Source organism: Pleurodeles waltl, chromosome 8 (assembly GCF_031143425.1).
Source record: "Pleurodeles waltl isolate 20211129_DDA chromosome 8, aPleWal1.hap1.20221129, whole genome shotgun sequence".
NCBI classification, from domain to species: Eukaryota; Metazoa; Chordata; class Amphibia; order Caudata; family Salamandridae; genus Pleurodeles; species Pleurodeles waltl.
In genome coordinates this window covers 1,250,009,065-1,250,032,164 of record NC_090447.1, presented here as the reverse complement: position 1 = coordinate 1,250,032,164, position 23,100 = coordinate 1,250,009,065, and the positions used below count along the sequence as shown (strand labels likewise).

The 23,100-nt window shown below is 45.3% G+C and overlaps 1 protein-coding gene across 3 annotated transcripts in view; it reads left to right on the top strand.

Annotated features, from left to right (window-relative positions):
• The window catches only part of BRCA2 (BRCA2 DNA repair associated), a 584,634-nt gene that overhangs the window by 448,543 nt on the left and 112,991 nt on the right, over positions 1-23,100 (top strand). For all 3 annotated transcript variants that reach the window (XM_069205562.1, XM_069205563.1, XM_069205564.1), the window contains one exon: positions 14,243-14,444. In XM_069205562.1, the coding sequence (XP_069061663.1) occupies positions 14,243-14,444 (202 nt within the window). The remainder of the gene's footprint in view (positions 1-14,242; positions 14,445-23,100) is intronic.

Sequence of the window (23,100 nt, the reverse complement as noted above, 5' to 3'; positions counted from 1 at the left end):
ATGTTGCAGCTCTGAAATATGTCCAAACTGGTGGCAAGTGGCATCGTGGCAGCTGCACGCTTGACTTTTCTCAGTTCATGGGCAGTTATTTTGCGCCTTGGTTTTTCCACACGCTTCTTGCGACCCTGTTGACTATTTTGAATGAAACGCTTGATTGTTCGATGATCACGCTTCAGAAGCTTTGCAATTTTAAGAGTGCTGCATCCCTCTGCAAGATATCTCACTATTTTTTACTTTTCTGAGCCTGTCAAGTCCTTCTTTTGACCCATTTTGCCAAAGGAAAGGAAGTTGCCTAATAATTATGCACACCTGATATAGGGTGGTGATGTCATTAGACCACACCCCTTCTCATTACAGAGATGCACATCACCTAATATGCTTAATTGGTAGTAGGCTTTCGAGCCTATACAGCTTGGAGTAAGACAACATGCATAAAGAGGATGATGTGGTCAAAATACTAATTTGCCTAATAATTCTGCACTCCCTGTACATTGACCTAACCAGTACTTGATGACTATACTAACCAGTTCTTGTAATGATATTAATCAACAGTGCACATGCTTAACATGGGCAGATACTGAGCACTGGCACGTTTTATTTGCTACGGTTGGCACAAGCACAACTCAGCAGGGATTGCTTTACTTCCAATGAACAGGAAAGTACCAGCAGCAGGACATCTGAAATAGTGAGAACCTACACATCTATGCAACTTTGTAAAGCACAGAGAAGAAGTACAAGTGCAAGACGTTCGGTGGCGCAGTACCAACCCTTGTCCCTAAACGGGGCCAGCATTTCTCATCAGAGCTGCCGTATTTTTAATGTGTAGATGCCAGCACGTCTCGACTGTGTCTGGCAACAGTGCTGTGTCTGGGACTCTGCGTCGGACACTTGTATGCTTCACTGTTACAACCCAACTCGCACTATGGACGACCTGTTAGACACTAGGTCCAAACAGGCGCTTTTCAGACAGGCTGCAGCACTGTAATGAATCAGGAATCCACGACAGAGCTGCAGTAGTTTAAAGGGGGCTGTGCCCACACCTCTCTGCTGCTGGATCCTTGGTAGTTCATGGAGTATTACTGAAGCTTCCATATTGGTCAAACATTGTGCTGGTACAAGCTTCAAACTTCTGCTCCTATTTGTTATTCATACCGCTTGGTGCCACAGATGAACGGATTCGTACCCTTGCGGAAATCAGGGGTGCGCTCTCATAATCCCTCTGAGGCAGTATAGCTGCCAAGCTGTCATGTAGGCCAGCCCAGCCAGGATTTTTAGCTAACACTCAGCATGCTGGGATTCAAAGGGGGACATACTTGAGCGAGCAAACCAAAACTACTAGTCCCAGAATACAAGTGTTCTTTTGGCTAAAAAGCCAGGACTGTTCGAAGGTATCACATAAACCTAATGCAGGAGTGTGATTACTTAAACTATGCTATCCAAACTCATTCTGACCTGGGGGTGCGGTTCTCCTGTTGGGAAATATTACAAAATCAGTTGACACCCCTGATAAAGTACAAGTTAAAACAGTGTGTAATAATTGTATAGCTCTTCAATCTGTGGTGGCAGATCACTCAGGATAATGAGCTGCATGGCTACACACACAAGGTCCAAAAGGCGTGGCCTATTGGCTATGCCAATGCTTGTTTTTTATGTGCATTCGAGCACATTAGTTCGCTCAATATTGGGCTCCACTGCCGAGTTACGTAATTATAGTTACAGGCTTGTAAATTTCTAGCGCTTGATTAGTAAGAAAATCGCAATGGAATAGTATGATTATGGCCTCATCCCAGCAGGAAAGGTTTTCGCCAGGCGAATTTCACACCTGACCAGGGGGCTAGAGAAAAAACACCACCATGTTAGGCTGAATGGAGGGGTGAAATAGGATCTGATGACCTGGCTGAAGTTCTTGGTAGATTGAAATGGCACGTTAATATGGAGAGAGGGCTGGGTGTCCGCAAAGCAAATTGAACTATACACCAACGCAGCAGGCAGCCTAGGTTTCGGGCGATTTTAAAAGATAAACGGTGCACCAAAAAAATGGACACAGGCTTGGGCAGCGTTCGGGCTCACAAGTAACCTCACGCATTTGGAATTATTCACCATTGTAGAGGCATTAACTATCTGGCAAGAGCAGCTAAAAGACATGAAGCTCATACTGTGGTCGGATAACGAAGCGGTTGTGCAGGTGATCAAGTAAAGGGCGTCACAGTGCACACTAGTGTTAAAAGTATTGAGATACATGGTAAAAATGCAACTGGCAGGCAACCTTGACATTAGAGCGAGGCACGTGCAAGGCGCAATTAACACTAAAGCAGATGCACTCTCTCGATTCCAGATGGGGAGATTCAGGAGCCTTGCTCCAGGAGGAGAATGGTAGATAACACCTGTCCCCCCCAGCCTGTGGAGGGGACTTGTCAATACTAGTAGCTCACGCCCTAGCGCCAAAGACAGCAAGACGGTATGCAGCATACGCGACAACAGTACAGGAGTTCACAGGTCTGAGGGATTACACGTGCCATGACTAAACGCAAAAAGCAGTGGAAAAATGTATACAATGGGCTTTCTCTCAGAAAAAAAACAGTCATGGGCACAGGCGCATTTGACCGCAGTGGCGCATTTTAGCAAGATAACAGGCAGAGATCCCACCAACTCCCATTACATAAGGGCAGCGATGAAGGAGTGGCGCAGGCTTGAAGGGCGCCACTAGGGACCGGCGGAGCCCAGGTGAATTCAGCACACTAAAACAGCTGTTGGGGGTGCTAAACAACCTATGCCTGAACAATTTTGAAAGCACTCTCTTAAAAGCGGCTTTCACACTGGCATTCTTTGGGGCATTTAGGGTAAGTGAGCTAGTCGCTCCTTCCAAAGCAGGGAACACCAACACGTGCATACAAAGACAAGACGTGCAAACTGGCCAAAGGCGCACGCAGATACTACTAAGGAAATCTAAAACCGACCAATTTGGGAAAGGGGCAAAGGTGGAACTAAGATGCCTGGAAGACCGTGAAGTATACCCAGTGTGCAGCGTGCAGAAGGTTTTAGAGCTGAGGCCAGAAGGGCATGGGGCTCTCTTTAAACACGAGAATAGGGAATGCTTGAGCACATTCCAATTCAAGGCAGTGCCCAAAGGGGCTCTTAGCAGGGCAGGGCTCACAGCATGCAAATTTGGCACACACTCATTCCGGATAGGGGCGGCGACATCAGCAGCACAACACGGCATGTTGGAGGCAGGTATAAAAGCAATTAGGAGGTGGAGCTCAAACGCCTACAAAGGCTACATAAGAAGACAACAGACAAACAAGCAGGAATCACACCCCCCACATTGCCCCACCCCTCCACCACCTAATCGAGCCAATAACAATGGTCAGGGGCATACAAGCAGGAACCTGTCCCCTCCCACATACAGGTGCAGAACACATAACGGCATGGGTGATCGGTCACTCCTTTGTGCAGAGAGCCTGAGATTGGTGGGAGTCGAGAGGTCCCACGAAATAGCAACGTCTAAACAGACAAGGATAGAATGGTTCAGTTTCCCTGGCATAAGATTGGAGACAAGACAAACTAGGGGAGCTCATAGTCACGCAGCACGAGGGGTCCGACGTGGTAATAATACATCTTGGGGCAACGACCTGGCCTAGCTAGGTCGGAGAAGCCTACTAGAAAGCATCAGGGGAAACCTCACGATGACTACAGGGCAGCTGCGCAACGCAATGCTGAACTGGTCAGAAATCGTCCCCAGATGGAAGTGAAGGGGGAAATTTCATCAGGGGCATTAGACACATCAAGGAAAAAGCTAAACGTGTCAGTGAAAAACTTTTTCGTCCAAAATGGCTGGGAAAGCATCAGACACTGACTAATCAACTTGCAGAGACCAGAATACTTTGCAGAAGACTGGATACATCTGTCTTCCCTAGGGACAGAGGTGTTTTGGAAAAACTTATTGGCAGCATTGCAACTAGCAGGCTGCGAATAGATGGATGAGGACGGGGGAGCCGCCTATTGATCGGTAACCCAAAAGAAGCATGGCGGAAAAGGAGAGCTAAAGAACAACGAAGGCCACACCCAACACAGCGGGGTGGCAGGGCTACTTACCTTGGGATACCTCACGGCAGGGTAAGGCAGTCGGAGGAGGTTCACGAAACACGTCACTCGCAGCCCGGGTCCACCGGAGAGCTGGATACAAGGACTAAACTAGGTCGTGAGTTAAGCCTAAAAGGAAATGAGTACCCTCCTACATAGAAAAGGAATAACGCCAAGGGGCAAGATACACAAAGGACTAAACGCGAGAGTGATTTGTGGCAAATTGATTGATGGACATGTGACATGCAGATATCAAAATTTATGGGGGTTGTTAAAATGCAAAGTGTTTTGTGACAAAGCGTAACAATGTAAGCATAAACCCATTGACTTTCAACCTCATGGACGATAACGTGATTTATGACAACTCATTACCCCATTTGCTTGGATATCTGAGATGACGGAATGATTTATGGCCCTCATAAAAGCAGGGCAAACATGCTGTAAATCAAACTTAATAAACGGCGGCCAGCATTTCCCAAACCAAAAAACATAGTCATGTACTACTTGTATGTTAAGCAGAGTCATGTACTACTTATATGTTACGGGAATGGGCCGTCTGGAGGTGTTTACGTTTGTCCCTCCTTGGAGAGGTTGCACCTTAGCCATTGCCCTGTTACATGGCTAATTGCACTTTTCTCCTTATTGCTGATGTTCATGGCGGCCGTGGCGCTGTGAATCGGTTACTTGTGTGAAACTGTTTAACTTTTTATTTTCAGTTTCATTGTCAAGAAAAGTCCGGTTAGGAGTTTATAACGCTAATAGCTCTAAGTCGAGCAAATGCGAGACCCATTGCATTGCAAATGCTTGTTTATGGTGTTGCCACTTGAACTACACAACATTACACACGATATAGGTGGCCAGGTTCACTGTAAAGGCTGATCTCTATGATAAGTCTCTCGTTCTGATGAACAGCTCATCACCAGTGAAGCTTCAGGAACGTCTGTCACGCTGCCTGAATGTAGATGAATTTTATTGAGAGTTACAACAGACAGGTAGGCAGCTCACAACAGCTACAGGCCTGAAATCCCACTTCCCGGATTCCTCCCTTATGATTTCAAACCAGGGCCGGCTTTTGGGTGGTGCGACCGCACCGGACGCTGTGTTTAGCAATAACTTCCGAAACTTGCGATTTAAAAGCACCTGCTGAAAAGTTCCTTGTGCTTAGCCTTCAAGAAGCAATTAAAATGTCAAGATACCTCTTGTGATTAATGTTCCTGCTAGAGAGAGATGGGAGTTTTGCCTAGTGGCAGCTTTGCCTCAACATAAAGTAGCATAGAGGGTTAATATGCCTGCTGCAAAAAACAGAACTAAGGGGCACATTTAAAAAAAAGTGGCGCTGCGAACAGTGCAGCGCCACTCTTCTGGCAACCCCCCCCCCCAATGCTACCATGTGTGCATCATATTTAAAATACGGTGCACCATGGCTGTAGTTAGGGGACTAGCATCAGTATTTTTTGCGCTAGTCCAACTCTTTGCAGGATTAGCATCAAGACGCTAATCTTGCAAAGCACCCAGAGGCCCATTGTAACCGATGGAAGCCTCCTTTTAATGCCTGCTCTGGGCAGGCATTAAAAGTGCCGGAAAAAAATGACGCAAAGAAATCTGACAGATTTCTTTGCATCATTTCTTTTGCCTCCCTAACGGGGGGATGCCCCCTTTGCATACATTATGCCTGGCACAGGCATAATGTATCGCAAACAGTTACAAAATAGCACATTACTTGCATTGCACCATTTTGTAAATATAGCGCAGCGTTGAGGCCTTCTAACGCCACATAAAAAAATATGACACCAGTGTGGTGTTAGAATGGCATTAGAGGCTCTTAAAAATGCCTCTATGGCAGGGCTTAATTTGTGCTTCTTGTTTCCGGTGCAGAGTAAGTGCACTTATTTTTTAGGGCTTGCGCTTATTTTTCTGCCTCAAGCATTTACTGTGAGAAAAAGACACATATGGGAAAGACGGAGGAAGAGAAAAACGAAAAAGCGTCTCAATGGGAAAAAGAGGAAATCCGCAAGAGTGAGCTGAAGGGGCAGGGAGTGCCTGTAAATGGATTGAAGAGGCCCGATATGGCTTCAGGATTACGCTGCCTCTGTATTCCGTGTTCACACATTTAATTGCAGCAGCCACATATTTAAGAGGAGGCTTTGGGCACTGGTACCTTTTTATTTACAAATTAAGCACTGCCCTATGGGGCATATTTGAAAAAAGTGCTGCACACAGGGCTGTGCCACCTTTCTTGTACCCCTTAGCACCCCTCAAAAAAGATGAGAGAGGGCCCCACTGATCCTGTAACCCAAGGGGGCAGGGCACAGTTTCCAGTGAAAATAAGGAAACCCCTTGGAGACGCACACCGTTCGTTCGTTTTTCACCTGACAATCCAAACACACACAACATGAACACTCAATCTTGATAAAGGAAATTTAATTTAAAAAGATCATTTAATGATCATTATTAAAATACAACCAAACACTACATCAACATGGGAGACACAACACACAATTCCGTAGTCTATTGTTATCTGCTATCCATAATATGGTTAGTCATTTCCCATAGATTCGTTATTTCAGATCTTTATGGAGCGGTTTCAATCGGTCCAGCAAATTCGCAAGCTTCGGCGCGTTTCAGTTGTTTTTCAAATTCTTTTGACCACCTTCTTCAGGTCCATATGATATTCTCCCATCATAACTAATTTGGTCATTCACAACTCATTTCAATCTCACCCAAAACACCTTCCAATAGTTGTTCTTGTTTTCGGGGTGTTCTTTATTGAAACCTTTTTCCCGACACTGGTAAGTTCCTTGCTTTTCTCAGTAATCTTCCTTTTTTTTCCCCGAATCCAGCAGGGTCGATTGATTATGCTCCTATCTTATTCTCCAATCAGATATTATTTAGCCGTGGGGTGGCAATTCCATCCTCCGTCTTTTATTTTTCAATAATGGCCCACCCAACGCCACCATGTGTGCGTCATATTTAAAATATGGTCCACCATGGCGGTAGTTAGGGGACTAGCATTAGAATTTTTTTATGCTAGTCCGGCGCTGTGCTGGATTAGCATAAAAAATGTTGACGCTAATCCTGCAAAGTACACAGAGGCCCATTGTAACCAATGGAAGCCTCCTTTTAATGCATTTTTTTTTGCACCCTCCCCCCCTAATGGGGGGATGGCCCCTTTGCATACATTATGCCTTTAAAAGAAAAGAAATAATATAAAACACTCATAAATAAATACTCATATAAAAACAAAGTGCATAGCAGCAATTAAATTCATTTCATTTCTCATCAATCGATATATTGTAAAACAGCAAGTAGAGAATGAGGACAGCTACACACAGTTTGTTATATTTATGTAAACCAGCATTGCTCAAGTCGGTAAATACATTAAAATATTGTAACAAAATTCCAAGAGATTTTCTTATTCGCCATACAGCTAGTAGGTAGCACTCAAGACTTAATCCAATCAGGACAGTGCAATCTGACCACAGGATTCCATAAGCATCGCCTGCCTAGGGAAATAGAGTGGCCTAAGCTAAAATCTCCTCAGTTGTGTATATAGTAGTCTACATCAACTTTTACCAGGTAAACTAACTCAACATCCACAGATTCCCCTTTTAATAACATCACCTCGTGCGCAGGTCTCGGAGTCTTCAGTGCTTTCGTGCAGCATCACTGTAGCAACTATCTTTTCAACAAATTGTTTAAAATCACATATTGAAAATGCTGCTGATATTCTGAATGAGGCCTCAGTTCACATATTACATTCTAACTCAATCTAAGGTTTACTTAATAATTCAGTCACATTTTCCATAACTCATTGCCCCTCTTTGGTTTAAATGACATGGGTCTTTCAACCATGGATCAGCAAGTGCCCCCTCAAAAAAAAAAAAAAAGAGAAGGTTTGTGTATATATGCACTGCTAATTACCCCACAAATTACAGCACTCAGGACATCTTTGATAGCATCATTGATAATATCAATGTAATATTTGCAGTAACATTTTTGCCCAAAAAACTGCTTGGTGGGGGTGCGAGTTATAGTTACCTTATAGCACGAGTTATAGTTACTTGAGATAGCTCCAACTAGAACAGGTGAAGTTCTATGGTTTAGTACATTTAAAATGTGAGCCTTACTATAACGTCCCTATAACCTTTGTTTTTTTTAAGTGAATATATATGTATAGCTATAATCACACCATTATCCTAAAATTACGCAATGCAGTCCGATCACGTTTACCCAGCAAGTCCATCTTATTCCCAATATTCAATAAAAATGATTCTGGGCTCATGACCCTCCGGATCTGCAATATTAGGATGCAAGTTCCAATAATCTCCCATTCTTCTGCTCGTCTCCCCAAAGTCTCAGAATGGTGCGACCCAATAGTCTACCTGATAAAAATTCACAATCAGTTGCTTTCAAAGAGAATCCTAAATTGATGCAGTTGCACCTAATCCAGAAGACACGAACCTCAGCTGTAACTTTAGTAGAAGGATTTGCTTTTCTTGCACAGGCTCTTACCATCCACTTAAGTTCCACTTCCCTGATGCTAAAGGATGTTTCTGCTCCAGTTATTCAAAGAACTTTACTGCGCAATGACCCCTGCACGAGACTGTCCGCAGCATATACTGATCCTACAGACATCACTTATCAACCGACCGATTCACAAAATGACAAGCAAATAAATCGGGCTTATAAAAAAAATCAAGATCAACTTAAAACTTTTCCACCAGCACCTATTAACCCGGACAACCTCACTGTGAATTTTACTCCAAGATATGTTTCAGAAGGAAAGCTTGACATACTTAATCTTCACAACATTGCAAAATTCTTTTCACTATTTTTAGAATACAGCACATATCGTTGAGAGAGCTCTTAAACGTAAAATGTATTCCAGGCAACAGAAATTGAGACCAAATGTACACCTTAGTCATTAGAGGCAATCGGTCTAATCATCTGGTCTAGAAAAGGTGACATAGCTGCCTGGGCAAATAATCCTACAAAACCTATCTCTTCTAAATATCAAATAAACCCAGCCAGCTAACAAATGCCAAAACTTCAGTAAATTTTAGAGATCTTTATATACACATGATCAAGACATTAGATAAAGATTGTAAAATTTTGCGCAACTAGTCTAGCAGATCATGACCATTCAGGGGCTTTGTCTCCAACTTTGCATACCTAACCAACAGGACTTGGTAAAACTCTCAAAAGAAAGTGCATAATTATTTAAATTGCTTCACATGAGGATGTTTTATTTTATGTTCACCCTTTAAAGCACGTTTTTCACCCTGTGATTCATCACTGTAAAATAAATATTTATATTTTCTATGCAATAAAGTTTTCCACTAACAATATATACAAATCTCAATAACACTGCAGACATGAAGCATTACAACACATAAGGAACACGGCAGGAAAAGAAGCAATTAATGATGCTCTATAAAAACAAACTAAGATGCAACTTTGATTCAGCGGAGAGGGATAAAAAGGGAAAAGAAACAATGAAAGCAAAACGTGAACCAGATGAAAAATGTGTAACTGTTTAACTGTAAAATCAGTTTCTTATACAGACTTCTAGCTGCAGATCCCTCACATTTTGAATATTCCCCAGGTGTCAGACTGGGTCAGTAACTTTTCAGTAGTACCTGTGCCAGAAGGTGGGGCCTTGCGACTTCACATTGACACAGCTCGTCTCCAGAAGTGATATGCAGGGCCTATATAGGCACAACTGTCACATTCTGACGTCAGTTCCTTTCTTTCGTTGCCTCCAGCCATGGATCTGGAGGTTTCTTCTTAGTCTCCTTTAGATTTATACCTCAAAGGTTTACCAGTGTGCCAGGGATGTCACCCCCAAAATTACATACTTCAAGTCGTTTCAGCAATTTCACAAACACATCTCTGTGAAGGATCCCCACAAGGTATGCTTGTGGTGCCTGGGGGTTAGAGCCAAGACCTGCCCCGACTGTGTGTCGGTGAACCCAAAGTCCATTCGGAAACACAAGGAGAAACTCTGCATCACCAAACATGAGAAAACTCCACGTTGGACCGCTCCAATCCCCAGTCCGTTTCCAAAGTTTGTTCCCAATCTTGTTCCCGAAGTTGTTGGAGCTGCACGAGAGGCTGGTCTTCTTTGTGTTCCAAATCTTCATTTAAGTCTTAAAAAAAAAAGCACTTGAATCTGGTGTCCGCATTCATCTGAGCCTGCATGGGGGTGGCATCAATCTTCTCAATCTCGCTCCTGAAGTCTGCAGACTTCGGAGCCGATCCTGCAACTTGTGCTGGCGCAGCCCGAGTTTACAAGGCTGAGTGCCACACCACATCAGATTGAAGAGCTCCTTGCGGCCATGCTCAGTTTCTTCAGAGTCCTTTTGGTGTGCATTCGGGCTCCAGGGAGCCACGAGGCCCTCCATCTAGCATACTGCAGGCAGATTCGCCCTAGTTGGACCCTCCTAGCCCATTTTGCCTCCAGCTCCGCTTCCGACCCTACTTCAGACCTCCAGACTTGTGCCAGCCTCGATGCCTATGCCGACTCTGTTGCCACCAGTGGGGCAGAAACCAATTATTCTCTCAGATGTTGAGTTGATGCCGGTCCAATGTCTCTCCCAAAACTAACTAAAGGCGCCACTTCTTCTATTGAATGTTCCTGTACCTCAAAGGAGACAGCCCACCTTGCATTTCCTCTTTGGCACTCATTCTCTTGTCTATGGCTAGGATGATGAGTTCACTCAGCACTATCGATGATAATTGCTGTTACAACTTGCAGGAGGCTAGTGGCCTTGACTTCTCCTGAGATTACCTTTGTTCCCCTCTTGGAACTGTCATGGAGGAATCTACTTCTGTCTCAAGTTCTTGACCTCCACCTCCCCATCATAGAGGTCAAAACTAATGTTCTAACTGAAGTCATGTAACCTGGGCCTCTCCTCCCATTTTGATGAACACTATATTCGGTGCTTGGGCCAAACCTTGCTCTTGGCCCCCTGTCATCCGAGAAGTTGCCAGGTTCCCTCGTCTTGCGTCAGCCACCCCTCTTTTCTCTCACCGCATCTTCCACCAGACAGCCTTGTTGCTCAGGTCGCCATAAATCAGCCTAATCCGATCATGTTTCCCTCCAGGTAATCTAGACATGTGGAAGCATTTGGCAAGTAGGTCTTTTCCTCCACCAGTCTAGCCCTCAGAACTGTCAACGCCAGCTGCTTGTTGGGCTGTTACTCCCATGCTCTTTGGTATTCCGTAACTCAAGTCCTCCCAGATGTTCCTGACAACCGTCCTCCTGTCTTGGTCCACGCAATTCAAGATGGTTGCAATATGGCCAACTTCACAATACGTTGTGGCTTGGACATCATTTATTCCATCGGGCGTACTAACTGCAACAGTATTGCCGATCAATCAGGTGAGCTTATCTGCATCAGTATTTGACAGGGCATGCTTCTTTGTGGACAAGGCTACTCTGCCATCATTCAGTTTTGCGTGAGTGGGGCTACAGCTGCCTTTCGGGCCTCTCAATCCCTCCTTGCCAACCACACCAGTTTCAACGCTTCTTTCGTGGTTTTGGTCAAGGTAGGCCTTTCCGCCAGCCTGTCCAACCTCCTGCGAAGACCCATCAATTTTGCGGTCGCAGCCTGGATCCCCACTGCCCACTCGGCTCTCCCATTCCTTTGTTCCCCATTGCACCTTCCGTTGTTCTCCCCAACGACTGATGGAGGCCTATTTCTCTCCATTTTGCAGAAGGAATTGCAAGCCCTTTTTGGTGATAGGGGCTATCAAGAGGATGCCACGCCAGAAGTTGGTAGAGATTGGTTGCTAGTCTCCCTACTTTCTGGTGCCCAAGAGGGATGGAGGCCTCAAGCCTATATTAGACATGTGCCCTCTCCGCTCCTTCCTCTGAAAGAAGTTGACAGTGTTCTCTCTGGCCTATGCCTTCTCCTCCCTTGACCCATGAGGCTGGATGATGGCATTGGGTCTGCAGGACATCTATTTTCATATTGCCCTCCTGCCAGCGCAAATGGACTACCTGCGATTCAGGGAGCGACTGAATATAATGTATAGCTTTTTGTTACCTCTCCTAGTACTTTCAATATTGTCTGTAGAGGAAAACACTTCAATAGATAAATTATAAGGCTCCAATGCAAAATAGCTTGCCGTTCCCTAAACAGCCGCAGCCCGGATGAACGTGAGTAAGACCTGGAAACTATCTTGTATCCATGGGAACCAATAAACTCCAAGCAGCACTTTGTAAGGAGAAAACACAGAATGGAAGAGGACACGTGAAAACGCACACTTGAAAGATGGAATGACATTTTCTGAAGCTCTACAAACCGGGAGAGACTTTAGTGTTAAAGATACAAAGATCTGTGCAGCCAAAAAAAGTGGCTGGTGCAAGCTAATAGCTGAATAAAATCAGTGCAACTATGAAACTTGTTGCAATACCTGTGGGAGGGCTAGAGGTATCTTGCTCTTCTTGTGTTGCTTCTGCGTTATGTTGTCTGGAAGTGACCTGTCGTTCAGCATGAAGTCGTTATTACTTATTTCTCTCAGAGCAGCAAATAATTGCAGAGCATCGTTGAAACATTTTATTTAACTTTATCATAATCGACTAGACAACTGAAATCCAAATAACATTAGTGGAGAACTGTAGTACCAATAAATTCCGGTGTACACGACGCACAGGATTCATTTCGAAAATGATTTTCAGATTAGGATTTTACCTTTTATAAAAATGCACATTTTAGGGCAGTGTATAATGAATTCCTGAGATATGAGAAGAGCTGCTATCTAAGTCGGTAAATTGGTAATTCTCTGCAGAGGTAAAAATCTTGAATGAAATATCAGAAGCCCTTACACAAGAGCAAAGCATTTTTACATTCAACTATATGGGTCTCAGTGTATTGCGTTATCCATCATCGCAGCACTGTACATTGAGTTTGTGAGGTGAAACGAAGGAAAAAATGTCAGCCACAGGTAACAAACTAACAAACCAATTACCAACCTTGCGGTTTTATTGTGTGATGAAGACTTTCAAACTTTTGTTTTCACTCTCGTGCCCTTTAACTTTTTCGACAGTCAGTGTTACTTTGAAACGTAAAGTTAGGTAGTCAGGAAGCAAGTGTTGGGTACCGATCCTTTATCCGCTTCAGTTAAGTTACCACCGTCCTTGACACTTACGCATTCTGAATTCTGGGTTTACATACACTTTTCTTCTTGTACATGTAGCATTTAGGTGAGGTACCATATATTTATTTTTAGCCAAGTGCTTCGTGCAATATTTTAACTTTACCCATAACTAGGGAGGAAATGGAAATAAAAAAATATTAAGACAAAGACATTTGCTTTCCTATTATGTAAAGAAGTGTAATGATTTGTTGTAGTATATTTACTTATAATTTAATTGAGCATCTGTCCCATCATTGGAAAAGTATTTTCAAAATGGGACAAGCATTGGCTGTTCCAATTGGTCTGGCTATAAAGGAATGCTGTATGGTAATGTGAAGTTTTAGAAGTAAATAGCACCCGAATAAATATGTATTTTTGTGAAAGTTAAAAACTAGAATAATATTGTTGTCGGTTAAGAGGTCAGGTTACAGATGCACTGTCAAGCCAGGCCTAAAAATCCATGTTGGTCAATTACTGCTCTCCTCCCATCTGCGCAACTGGCAGAAAAAGACAAACGACACAAACGATCTAGTTATCTAAGACACTTGTACAGCATTTCACTGCGTACCCCCTGAAAGTTCAAACTCAGTCTGCTGGATAAATAAACAAAATGATGACAGCTGTATGTAGGGGAAGCACTTTTTCGTGGAAGAACAGAACTTCTGCCCAATCAAAGCACATACTTCTAGCTCCCATAATGTGAATAGAGCCAAAGGCCTTCCTATGATGCTCACATAATTGGCGACAGCTGCTGACAAACCAGAGCATAACAAGCGGTGAATTGAATTGTTTAAACTGGAGTAAATTTATAAAAATATAAAAAAATATTCAGTTCTAAAAATATGTCAATATCATTCGATATACAGAACGAATTAACCTCGACATTGTCTCACTTTGTCTTTTATTTTCCACTTTGTCTTATCAGTTGGTATGTCAAATACATACTGTACCGGTATGACTCTTTCTAAGTGATTTGAAACAAGCACCGATTCTAATGTTATTTTATTGTTTCTTTCAGGCATGTTTAAGCAATGAGCAATTAAGAGCACTGAATAATCACAGACAGATGTTAAACGATAGAAAGCAAGCGGAAATACAGGCAGAATTCAGAAAAGCTATAGAATCTGATGAACAAGGTCCAAATGGATGTGGCAAACGGGATGTAACCGCTATATGGAAAGTGCGCATTGCGGACTACAAAAATCAAGAGAAAGATGCAGGTTTGTGAGATGAGAAATATTTGAGAAAACTTGATTGATTAACCTTTGATTTGTATTCCGATTTCTTTTTTGATCGCGTCAGTTTAACCATAGATGTCTCAGACACTTTTAAGGTGTTTGTACACAAAGTAGATCAGTTTATGATGAAAGTTTTGCAGCATATACACTAAGGCTTGGATAGTACCGATAACTTCCAGTTATGGGATACCTGCTGGTTACGAAAATCAAAAAAACAAACTGGTTGGAAATGCCTGCAGTCACTTTCAAGTTTAGAAATGCCAAATTTGTCTTCTTAAAGACCTTTCAGTGAGATTACAGGGCAGGTCGTTCTCCTAACACCCAAGCCTTATCCTTTACCTGTTCATTACATTCCTTCTTTCCCAGTTTGCGATTATTCTGCCTACAGTAAAATGTTTCCCTGTTTGGCAATGCCCTTTCCTTTTGTTTTTCCTCTTTCTTAAAGATTACTTTTTCCAGTTTTGGACCAAGTCTGATTGAATTTAAAAAGAAAACTGGGCCTGCCTCTGCTTCCTGATATTTACAGTGGCATCAAGCAATACATTTGGTGTGGAGGACAGTTTTCATATTCTGAGCTGCAGAAAGTCTGCATGTCATCACTTGGAAACGCGTCGTAATACATTTTTAAATCTGCTGTGCTGAAATTGGGCTGAGATATCTGAAGAAATCAATCCTTTCCAGTTTTGCAGGTCACTATCGGGTAAGAGGGATTCAGTACAAGATCTTGTGCTTGAGTCCCCCAATTTCTAATATCAATGATGTAACCCTGTTTCGGGACTCTTGGGCATCATTTAGGGGTCGCAAGGGGTCAGAGCTGCGACCTCTTGCGATCCCTCTCACTTTTTGTGCAACCGCTGACTCTAAGGGGGCAAACGTAGGATCAGGCACAGAAGGTAAACAGTTCTCTTCTGAACACTGGTTACTTACTGCAGAACCCACTGAAAGATTACACTGCAAGTTAAAAATAAATAAAAACATTCTTAAAACACTACACATGTTCACATCGCCACAATCCGACCTTTGTTCTGAATATGTCAAAAAAATGTTTTTGAACAGAATCACCACTTATGTACTCCGCAAGTATGATAATTCCTTACAATCGAGGATGAATCAAAACTTAATAACAATGAAAAAGAGTAATTCAAGCCAACAACATAGTTTATTTGCTATTTATAATCTCTACAAATTAGTATTAGTGGCCTGACCACTATTGTTTTTTTTTTAAATCGATCTCTTTTTTTGTGTATCTCCTAGTGGTTTAGCAATACTTGGTCTCTTTGAGTTACACACCGGGTCACCAGTCATTTACTAGGATTCAAGGTAAAACATAGTGAGTGAGATCACTTCCACTAGGCCTGGAATTTTGACAAATCAATTTTCATGTCTCCGTTATCCGATCAGAGGGATTTTTGTTGGGAATGAAACATTTCCAGATCATATTTCATGACCTTTTCATACCAAGTAAGGTTATATAGCTACTGCCCAAACAGTAACGGAGTTGATTGAGCTTCAGTCAAACCCCAAGAAGGTAGTTAAGCCTTTGACTAAAACCCTACATACTGAATAGATCATGGAACCTGAGATTGTAAAATATTACAGGCTGCATCTTAGGTCTAACTCCTCTGTGCCGACACATTAATAAACACACCAAATTCACCCTTTGCATACCAGAAGGCATTTACATGAGGTGTTGAGGTCAACACTTCCTCTATATCAGCACTGCCTAACTATATACCAGCGACTGCTTCAGTCCACTCTTCACCTGTTGATAAGCAAGTCTAGGCATTACAGCAAATTAACTTGCTGCCGATCTGGCTTGGACCAAGAGCTTTGACTTTGATGCTATTTGTGATGTAATATTGAGAGATCAGGTCCGCAAGGTTAAAAGCAGTGTATTTGGATAGTTATGGTGGCAAATCTCACTATGATGGACAATTTGCAATGATTTGCCATCTTGAATAATTATTGTTAGTAATGGGATCTCTAGTTGGCAGTCTGTTTACACCATGTTCAAGTAGGGACCCTCACCCCCTTGGTAGCTTGGTATGAGCAGTCAGGCTTATCTGAGATCAACAACAAAAGGTACACTGTTCCTGACTGTAGGGTGAACAATTAAAGTTTAGGAGCTAGAACCCTCACACACCCAAGAGGGTGTCATGCTTCATCATCGGGAAGCTCCTCGTCAGACCGGCTGGTGCAATGTCTGATGGGCTCCCCTTTCGGGGGCTCTTTGCCGGAGATCTTTTATGGTATGTGGTGGCTGCCGTTGAAGTTGTGGAGGTCAGACACTATAACTGGCAGGAGAGTGAAAAGAATTTAAGATTGATTCGAAACCCCTAAACTTATTCTGTTTAATATCTATCCAGAGGGGTTACGATCAAGATTAAAAACACTATTAAGTGTAATCTGAGAATAATGCTCGACCACTTAAGAAAAGCCTGGAGTACTGGGAAATTGTCACCTGCCCCCTAGGATCTGGTCAACATGTTTCGCGTAATATTGGTCGTGAAAGATCCTCTAACGCTTCATCAGGACCTACATCAAACTAGACTTCTCCTGGCTATATACCAAAAGAACGAGTTACTTACCTTCGGTAACGACTTTTCTGGTGGATACATTAGCTACCTGTGGATTCCTCACCTCATGAATACTCCCATGGCGCCAGCATTCGACGGAAATCTTCTTACTAGTCTCTGCACGTCGACGAGGACGTCACTGTCTCGCACGCGACGCCGTCTGACGTCATACAGGCAATAAGAGGTCCTCGACGACGTGCGGACGTCAGTACCAATCATTTTTTACGTGCATGAGAACAACCAGGCAATGCAATGAAAGAACAAAGCAACATCCATTATATTGTAAAAATACACCACATTGTATGAATAACTGTAAATCTTTTTTATGTACATATATATATATATATAAAACTCTTTCTTTTAAAATATATACACACACCAAGTATATACATAAAGATATATACACCTATACCTATATATATATATAAATATATTATATATATACATCTATTGCACCCTCAAAGATCAAGAGGAGCGCACTCAAGGATTACTTGGCAAGACCATAAAGGCAACGGGGAGGCGGGTGGGACCGTGAGGAATCCACAGGTAGCTAATGTATCCACCAGAAAAGTCGTTACCGAAGGTAAGTAACTCGTTCTTCTGATGGATACAACTACCTGTGGATTCCTCACCTCATGAATAGAGTCCCAAAGCAGTACCACGCCCGGCGGTGGGTGCCTAAATGGTCAAACCAAGAAATCCTGCAGCACTGACCGTGCAAAATGGCCGTCCCTTCTAACCTCAGAATCTAAACAGTAATGTTTTGCAAAAGTGTGAAGGGACGACCAAGTTGCGGCCTTGCAGATGTCGACCACAGGAACACCTCTGGCTAAGGCCGAAGTGGCCGACTTAGCTCTGGTGGAATGAGCTCTAATGCCCTCAGGAGGATCCTTCTTTGCCAAAGAGTAACATATTTTAATGCAAAGAACAACCCACCTGGATAGTGTTCTCTTGTGGACTGCCTTTCCTCTCCTCTTGCCCACGTATCCAATAAACAGCTGATCCTCCAGCCTGAAATCCTTTGTTCTATCGATAAAGAAGCTCAACGCTCTCTTTGGATCCAGACGGTGCAGTCTTTCTTCCTCTTTGGAAGGATGAGGCGGAGGATAGAACGTGGACAAAATAATTGCCTGAGCCAAATGGAAGGGTGAAACAACCTTCGGGAGGAAAGCAGCCTTGGTCCTCAACACCACCTTATCCCCATAAAAAGTTGTATAAGGGGGTTTTACTGATAAGGCCTGCAACTCACTCACTCTCCTTGCTGATGTTATAGCTATCAGGAAGACTGTTTTTAAAAACAAATACCTCAAGGGGCAAGAATGCATAGGTTCAAAAGGGGACCCCATAAGGAAAGTCAGGACTAAGGACAAATCCCATTGCGGCATAACGAATGGCTTTGGAGGATATTGATTTAGAAGACCTTTCAAGAATCTGATAACAATAGGGGATTTAAATAAAGATGGTTGGTCTGGAAGACATATGAAGGCTGACAAGGCCGATAAATAACCTTTAATGGTAGCCACTGCACAACCTTTCTGCGCCAGAGATAGAGCAAAAGACAAAACGTCCGATAGATGAGCTTGTAAAGGATCAATCTGCCTCTCTCCACACCACGCAACGAATTTAGACCACCTATTAGCGTAGATAGATTTAGTGGAGTGTCGCCTGGCCGCTAATATAACATCCACTACCTCAGGCGGGAGAGAGAAGGAACTCAGGTTGCCCCGTTCAATCTCCAGGCATGTAGGTGCAGACTCTGGAGGTTGGGGTGTAGAACCTGCCCCTGCGACTGCGAGAGGAGGTCTGCCCTGAAAGGGAGACGGAGCGGCGGGCACGTTGAGAGTTGGAGAAGGTCGGAGTACCACACCCTCCTTGGCCAATCCGGAGCTATTACGATTACTAGAGCCCGGTCTTGGCGAATCTTCCTCAATACTCGAGGAATCAAGGGTATGGGAGGAAACGCGTAAAGCAACTGGCCGCACCAGGTCATTTGAAACGCGTCCCCCAACGCTTCCTGCATCGGATACTGAAGGCTGCAGAACAACGGACAATGCGCGTTCTCTCGAGTGGCAAACAGATCTACCCGAGGAAACCCCCACTTCTGGAAGATTAAACGGACTTGATCCGGATGGAGACGCCACTCGTGGTCTGCCGAGAAGTGGCGACTGAGACTGTCCGCACGCACGTTCAAGACTCCGGCCAGATGGTTTGCTATCAAGCAAATCCTTCTGGTCCTTTGCCCAGGACCATAGTCGAAGAGCTTCTCTGCAGAGAAGGTACGACCCCACTCCTCCCTGCTTGTTTATGTACCACATCGTGGTAGTATTGTCCGTTAGGACCTGTACCGACTGACCACGAAGGGAAGGGAGGAAGGCCTTGAGAGCCAGACGTACAGCCCGTAACTCTAACAGATTGATGTGAAAAATCTGTTCCTCTGGAGACCAAAGACCTTTGATCTCCAGATCCCCCAGATGAGCTCCCCACCCTAGAGTGGAAGCATCCGTTATGACTGTGGCCACTGGTGGCGACTGCTGGAACGGTTTTCCTTGTGAAAGATTGTTGCTTGCAATCCACCACTTCAAATCCACAGCAGCATCTCTGGAGATCTTGACAGTACCCTCTAGATCCCCTCTGTGTTGAGACCACTGCCTTCGGAGGCACCACTGAAGAGCCCTCATGTGCCAGCGAGCATGCGTGACCAACAGAATGCAGGAGGCAAAAAGACCGAGCAGACGAAGGACCTTGAGGACTGGAACTACCGCTCCATTTCGAAACATTGGAACCAAATCCTGAATATCTTGAATCCGCTGAGGCGGAGGAAAGGCTCGACCCAATGTCGTATCCAGTACTGCCCCTATGAACAGGAGGCGCTGAGAGGGCTCCAGGTGAGATTTGGGCTCGTTCACCGAAAAGCCCAGGTCGAACAACAACTGGGTTGTTGACTGCAGATGACGCAACACAAGCTCCGGGGACTTGGCTTTGATCAACCAATCGTCCAAGTAAGGGAATACTGCTATCCCCTTCCTTCTGAGCTCTGCCGCAACCACCGACATCACCTTCGTGAAGACTCGAGGTGCTGAAGTAAGACCAAACGGAAGGACCGCAAACTGGTAGTGTTGCGATCCCACCACAAACCGGAGATACTTCCTGTGTGACTTGAGTATCGGGATATGAAAGTAAGCATCCTGCAAGTCGACAGACACCATCCAGTCTTCCATGTTCAACGCCAAAAGCACCTGTGCTAGGGTCAGCATCTTGAACTTTTCCTGCTTGAGGAACCAATTCAAGATCCTCAGGTCCAGAATTGGTCTCAAACGACCATCCTTCTTGGGAATCAGGAAATACCTTGAGTAAACTCCTTGACCCCTTTCCTGCTCCGGGACCAACTCCACCGCGCCCTTTAAAAGGAGGACTTCTACCTCCTGTTCTAGCAACAGGAGGTGTTCTTGTGAACAATACGAAGGGCGGGGCGGGATGAGGGGCGGAAACTCCCGAAAGGGAAGGGTGTAGCCTTTTCCCACAACACTGAGAACCCAAGTGTCCGACGTAACAGTCTCCCATTTGGTGAGAAAATGCTGTAATCTTCCCCCTACAGGAGAGGAGTGAGTGGGAAATGGTGGAAGCCTAAGGCTGCTTCCCCTGCTGCACCCCGCCAGAGGATGAGGAAGAGGCAGAGTGCTGCTGAGAGGCTCCCCTGGTGCGGACCCTACCCCTCCCCCTAAAAGGTCTATAGGGATGGGAAGAGGCAGGTTGCTGATATCTTCCCCGAAAGGAAGAGGAGGAAGAGCCACGCCCAAATCCACGAAACCTCCTGAAGAATCTGGAAGAGGCCGTGGAAGAAGGAGCTTGGAGTCCCAACGACTTAGCCGTGGCCCTGCTCTCCTTAAAACGTTCCAAGGCCGAATCAGCCTTAGCCCCAAACAGTTTGTCCCCATCAAACGGGAGATCCAACAATGTGGACTGTACATCTGCCGAAAAGCCCGAGTTACGTAGCCAGGCCTGTCTCCTTTCCACCACAGTTGTGCCCATTGCTCTGGCTACCGAGTCGGTGGTATCCAGTCCCGTCTGGATAATTTGGGTCGCAGCAGCCTGGGCATCAGAGACAAGATCCAAAAGACCCTGGGGAAGCTCTGTAAACGAAGAGGAGATGTCATCCATCAGAGCATGAATATACCTCCCCAGGATACAGGTCGCATTAGTGGCTTTTAACGCCAGACTGCAGGACGAAAAAATCTTCTTCGACTGCGCCTCTAGCTTTTTTGAGTCTCTGTCCCCAGGCACCGTCGGGAAAGAACCAGGCGCTGATTTGGACGAACAGGAGGCCTGCACAACCAAGCTCTCCGGCGTAGGGTGCCTAGATAGGAAACCAGGATCAGTTGGAGCCGTCCGATACCTCCTGGCCACGGCTCTGTGAACTGCTGGGGAAGATGCCGGCTTCTTCCACACCTCTAAAACCGGATCCAGCAGAGCGTCATTAAAAGGTAATAGAGGCTCCGCCGCGGCTGAGGCCGGATGCAACACCTCTGTCAAAAGGTTTTGTTTCGCCTCCACCACCGGCAAAGGCAGGTCCAAAAAACTAGCTGCCTTCCGTACCACTGTATGAAAGGAAGCAGCTTCCTCGGTATATTCCCCCGGGGACGAAAGGTCCCACTCAGGGGAAGTGTCCAGCCCACTGGCCGACTCCAGTCCACGCAGCCCATCACCCGAGTCCTCTAGCTCTCCTTCCTCTAGGGCTCGTTGGTACTCCTGCTCCTCTAGTAACCGGAGAGCACGCCTCCTTGAATGCAGTCGTTGCTCAATCCGCGGAGTCGACAACACCTCCGCCGAAGTCGGAGATCGGCGCCGATCTTCCGAAGCCACCGACGCCGCATCCGGCGCCACAGGTAACTTCGGCGCCGACTGAAGAGCAGATGAAACGGATGGACCCACCGGAGTCACAGGCCGAAATCTCGAAGTCGACGGGATGTAAATCCCTGGGGCCAATCCCTCCGAAGCCATCGGAGCGGCCACCGGCGCCGACACTGGCGCCGAGCCCACGTTCCCAAACGGGAGAAAGGGCATAAAGGGTGCCGGCCGAAGAGGCGCAGGATCACCCAAAGAAAAGGCCAAAGGCCCAGCCGGAGCACCCCCTGGAGCCATCTGTTGGAAGATGGCATACATCGCATTCAAGAATGCGGAACTATCGGCTCCAGGGGTGGGAAAAGCCGGATACTGGGGTGCCTGACTCGGAGGCGACCCCGACGCCGGCCTCGGCGTCTGCGCCGGAGAAAACACCTGAGGCTCCAATACCTCAATCACCGACGCCTGTCCAGGCGAAGTTGGAGACGTCGGAGAGAGCAACGGCGTCGAAGGATGCGGCGTCACCGTGGGGCTGACCTCCCATGTCCTCCGGCGCCGATCCGGAGACCTGGAACGAGCCTCCCTTGAATGACGCCGAGATTCTCTACGGCGCCGGGAGTCTCGATGACGCCGATGTCTTGGAGAAGACTTTTTCTTGTGATGCTTCTCCTTTGACTTGGCCATAAACAGCTTCGCCTCGCGTTCTTTAATGGCCTTCGGATTCATGTGCTGACACGAATCACAAGTCGAGACGTCGTGGTCGGAGCTCAAACACCAAAGGCAATCGGAATGAGGATCCGTCACCGACATCTTGCCTCCACACTCACGACAAGGCTTAAATCCAGACTTTCTCTGCGACATTATTTCCACAGAGAAAGAGTACGCAGCAAGATATACACTGTAACCGCAAGAGTAACAGTTGCTCCCTCGAAGATAACCGTTTCGAATGCACGGAAAAAAGGGAACTGACGTCCGCACGTCGTCGAGGACCTCTTATTGCCTGTATGACGTCAGACGGCGTCGCGTGCGAGACAGTGACGTCCTCGTCGACGTGCAGAGACTAGTAAGAAGATTTCCGTCGAATGCTGGCGCCATGGGAGTATTCATGAGGTGAGGAATCCACAGGTAGTTGTATCCATCAGAAAGAAAGAAACACTATCTAATTATGTGTATGGAAGGTACATAGCAGTCACTTACATTTATGTGAACTGTCTCGTCAGTAG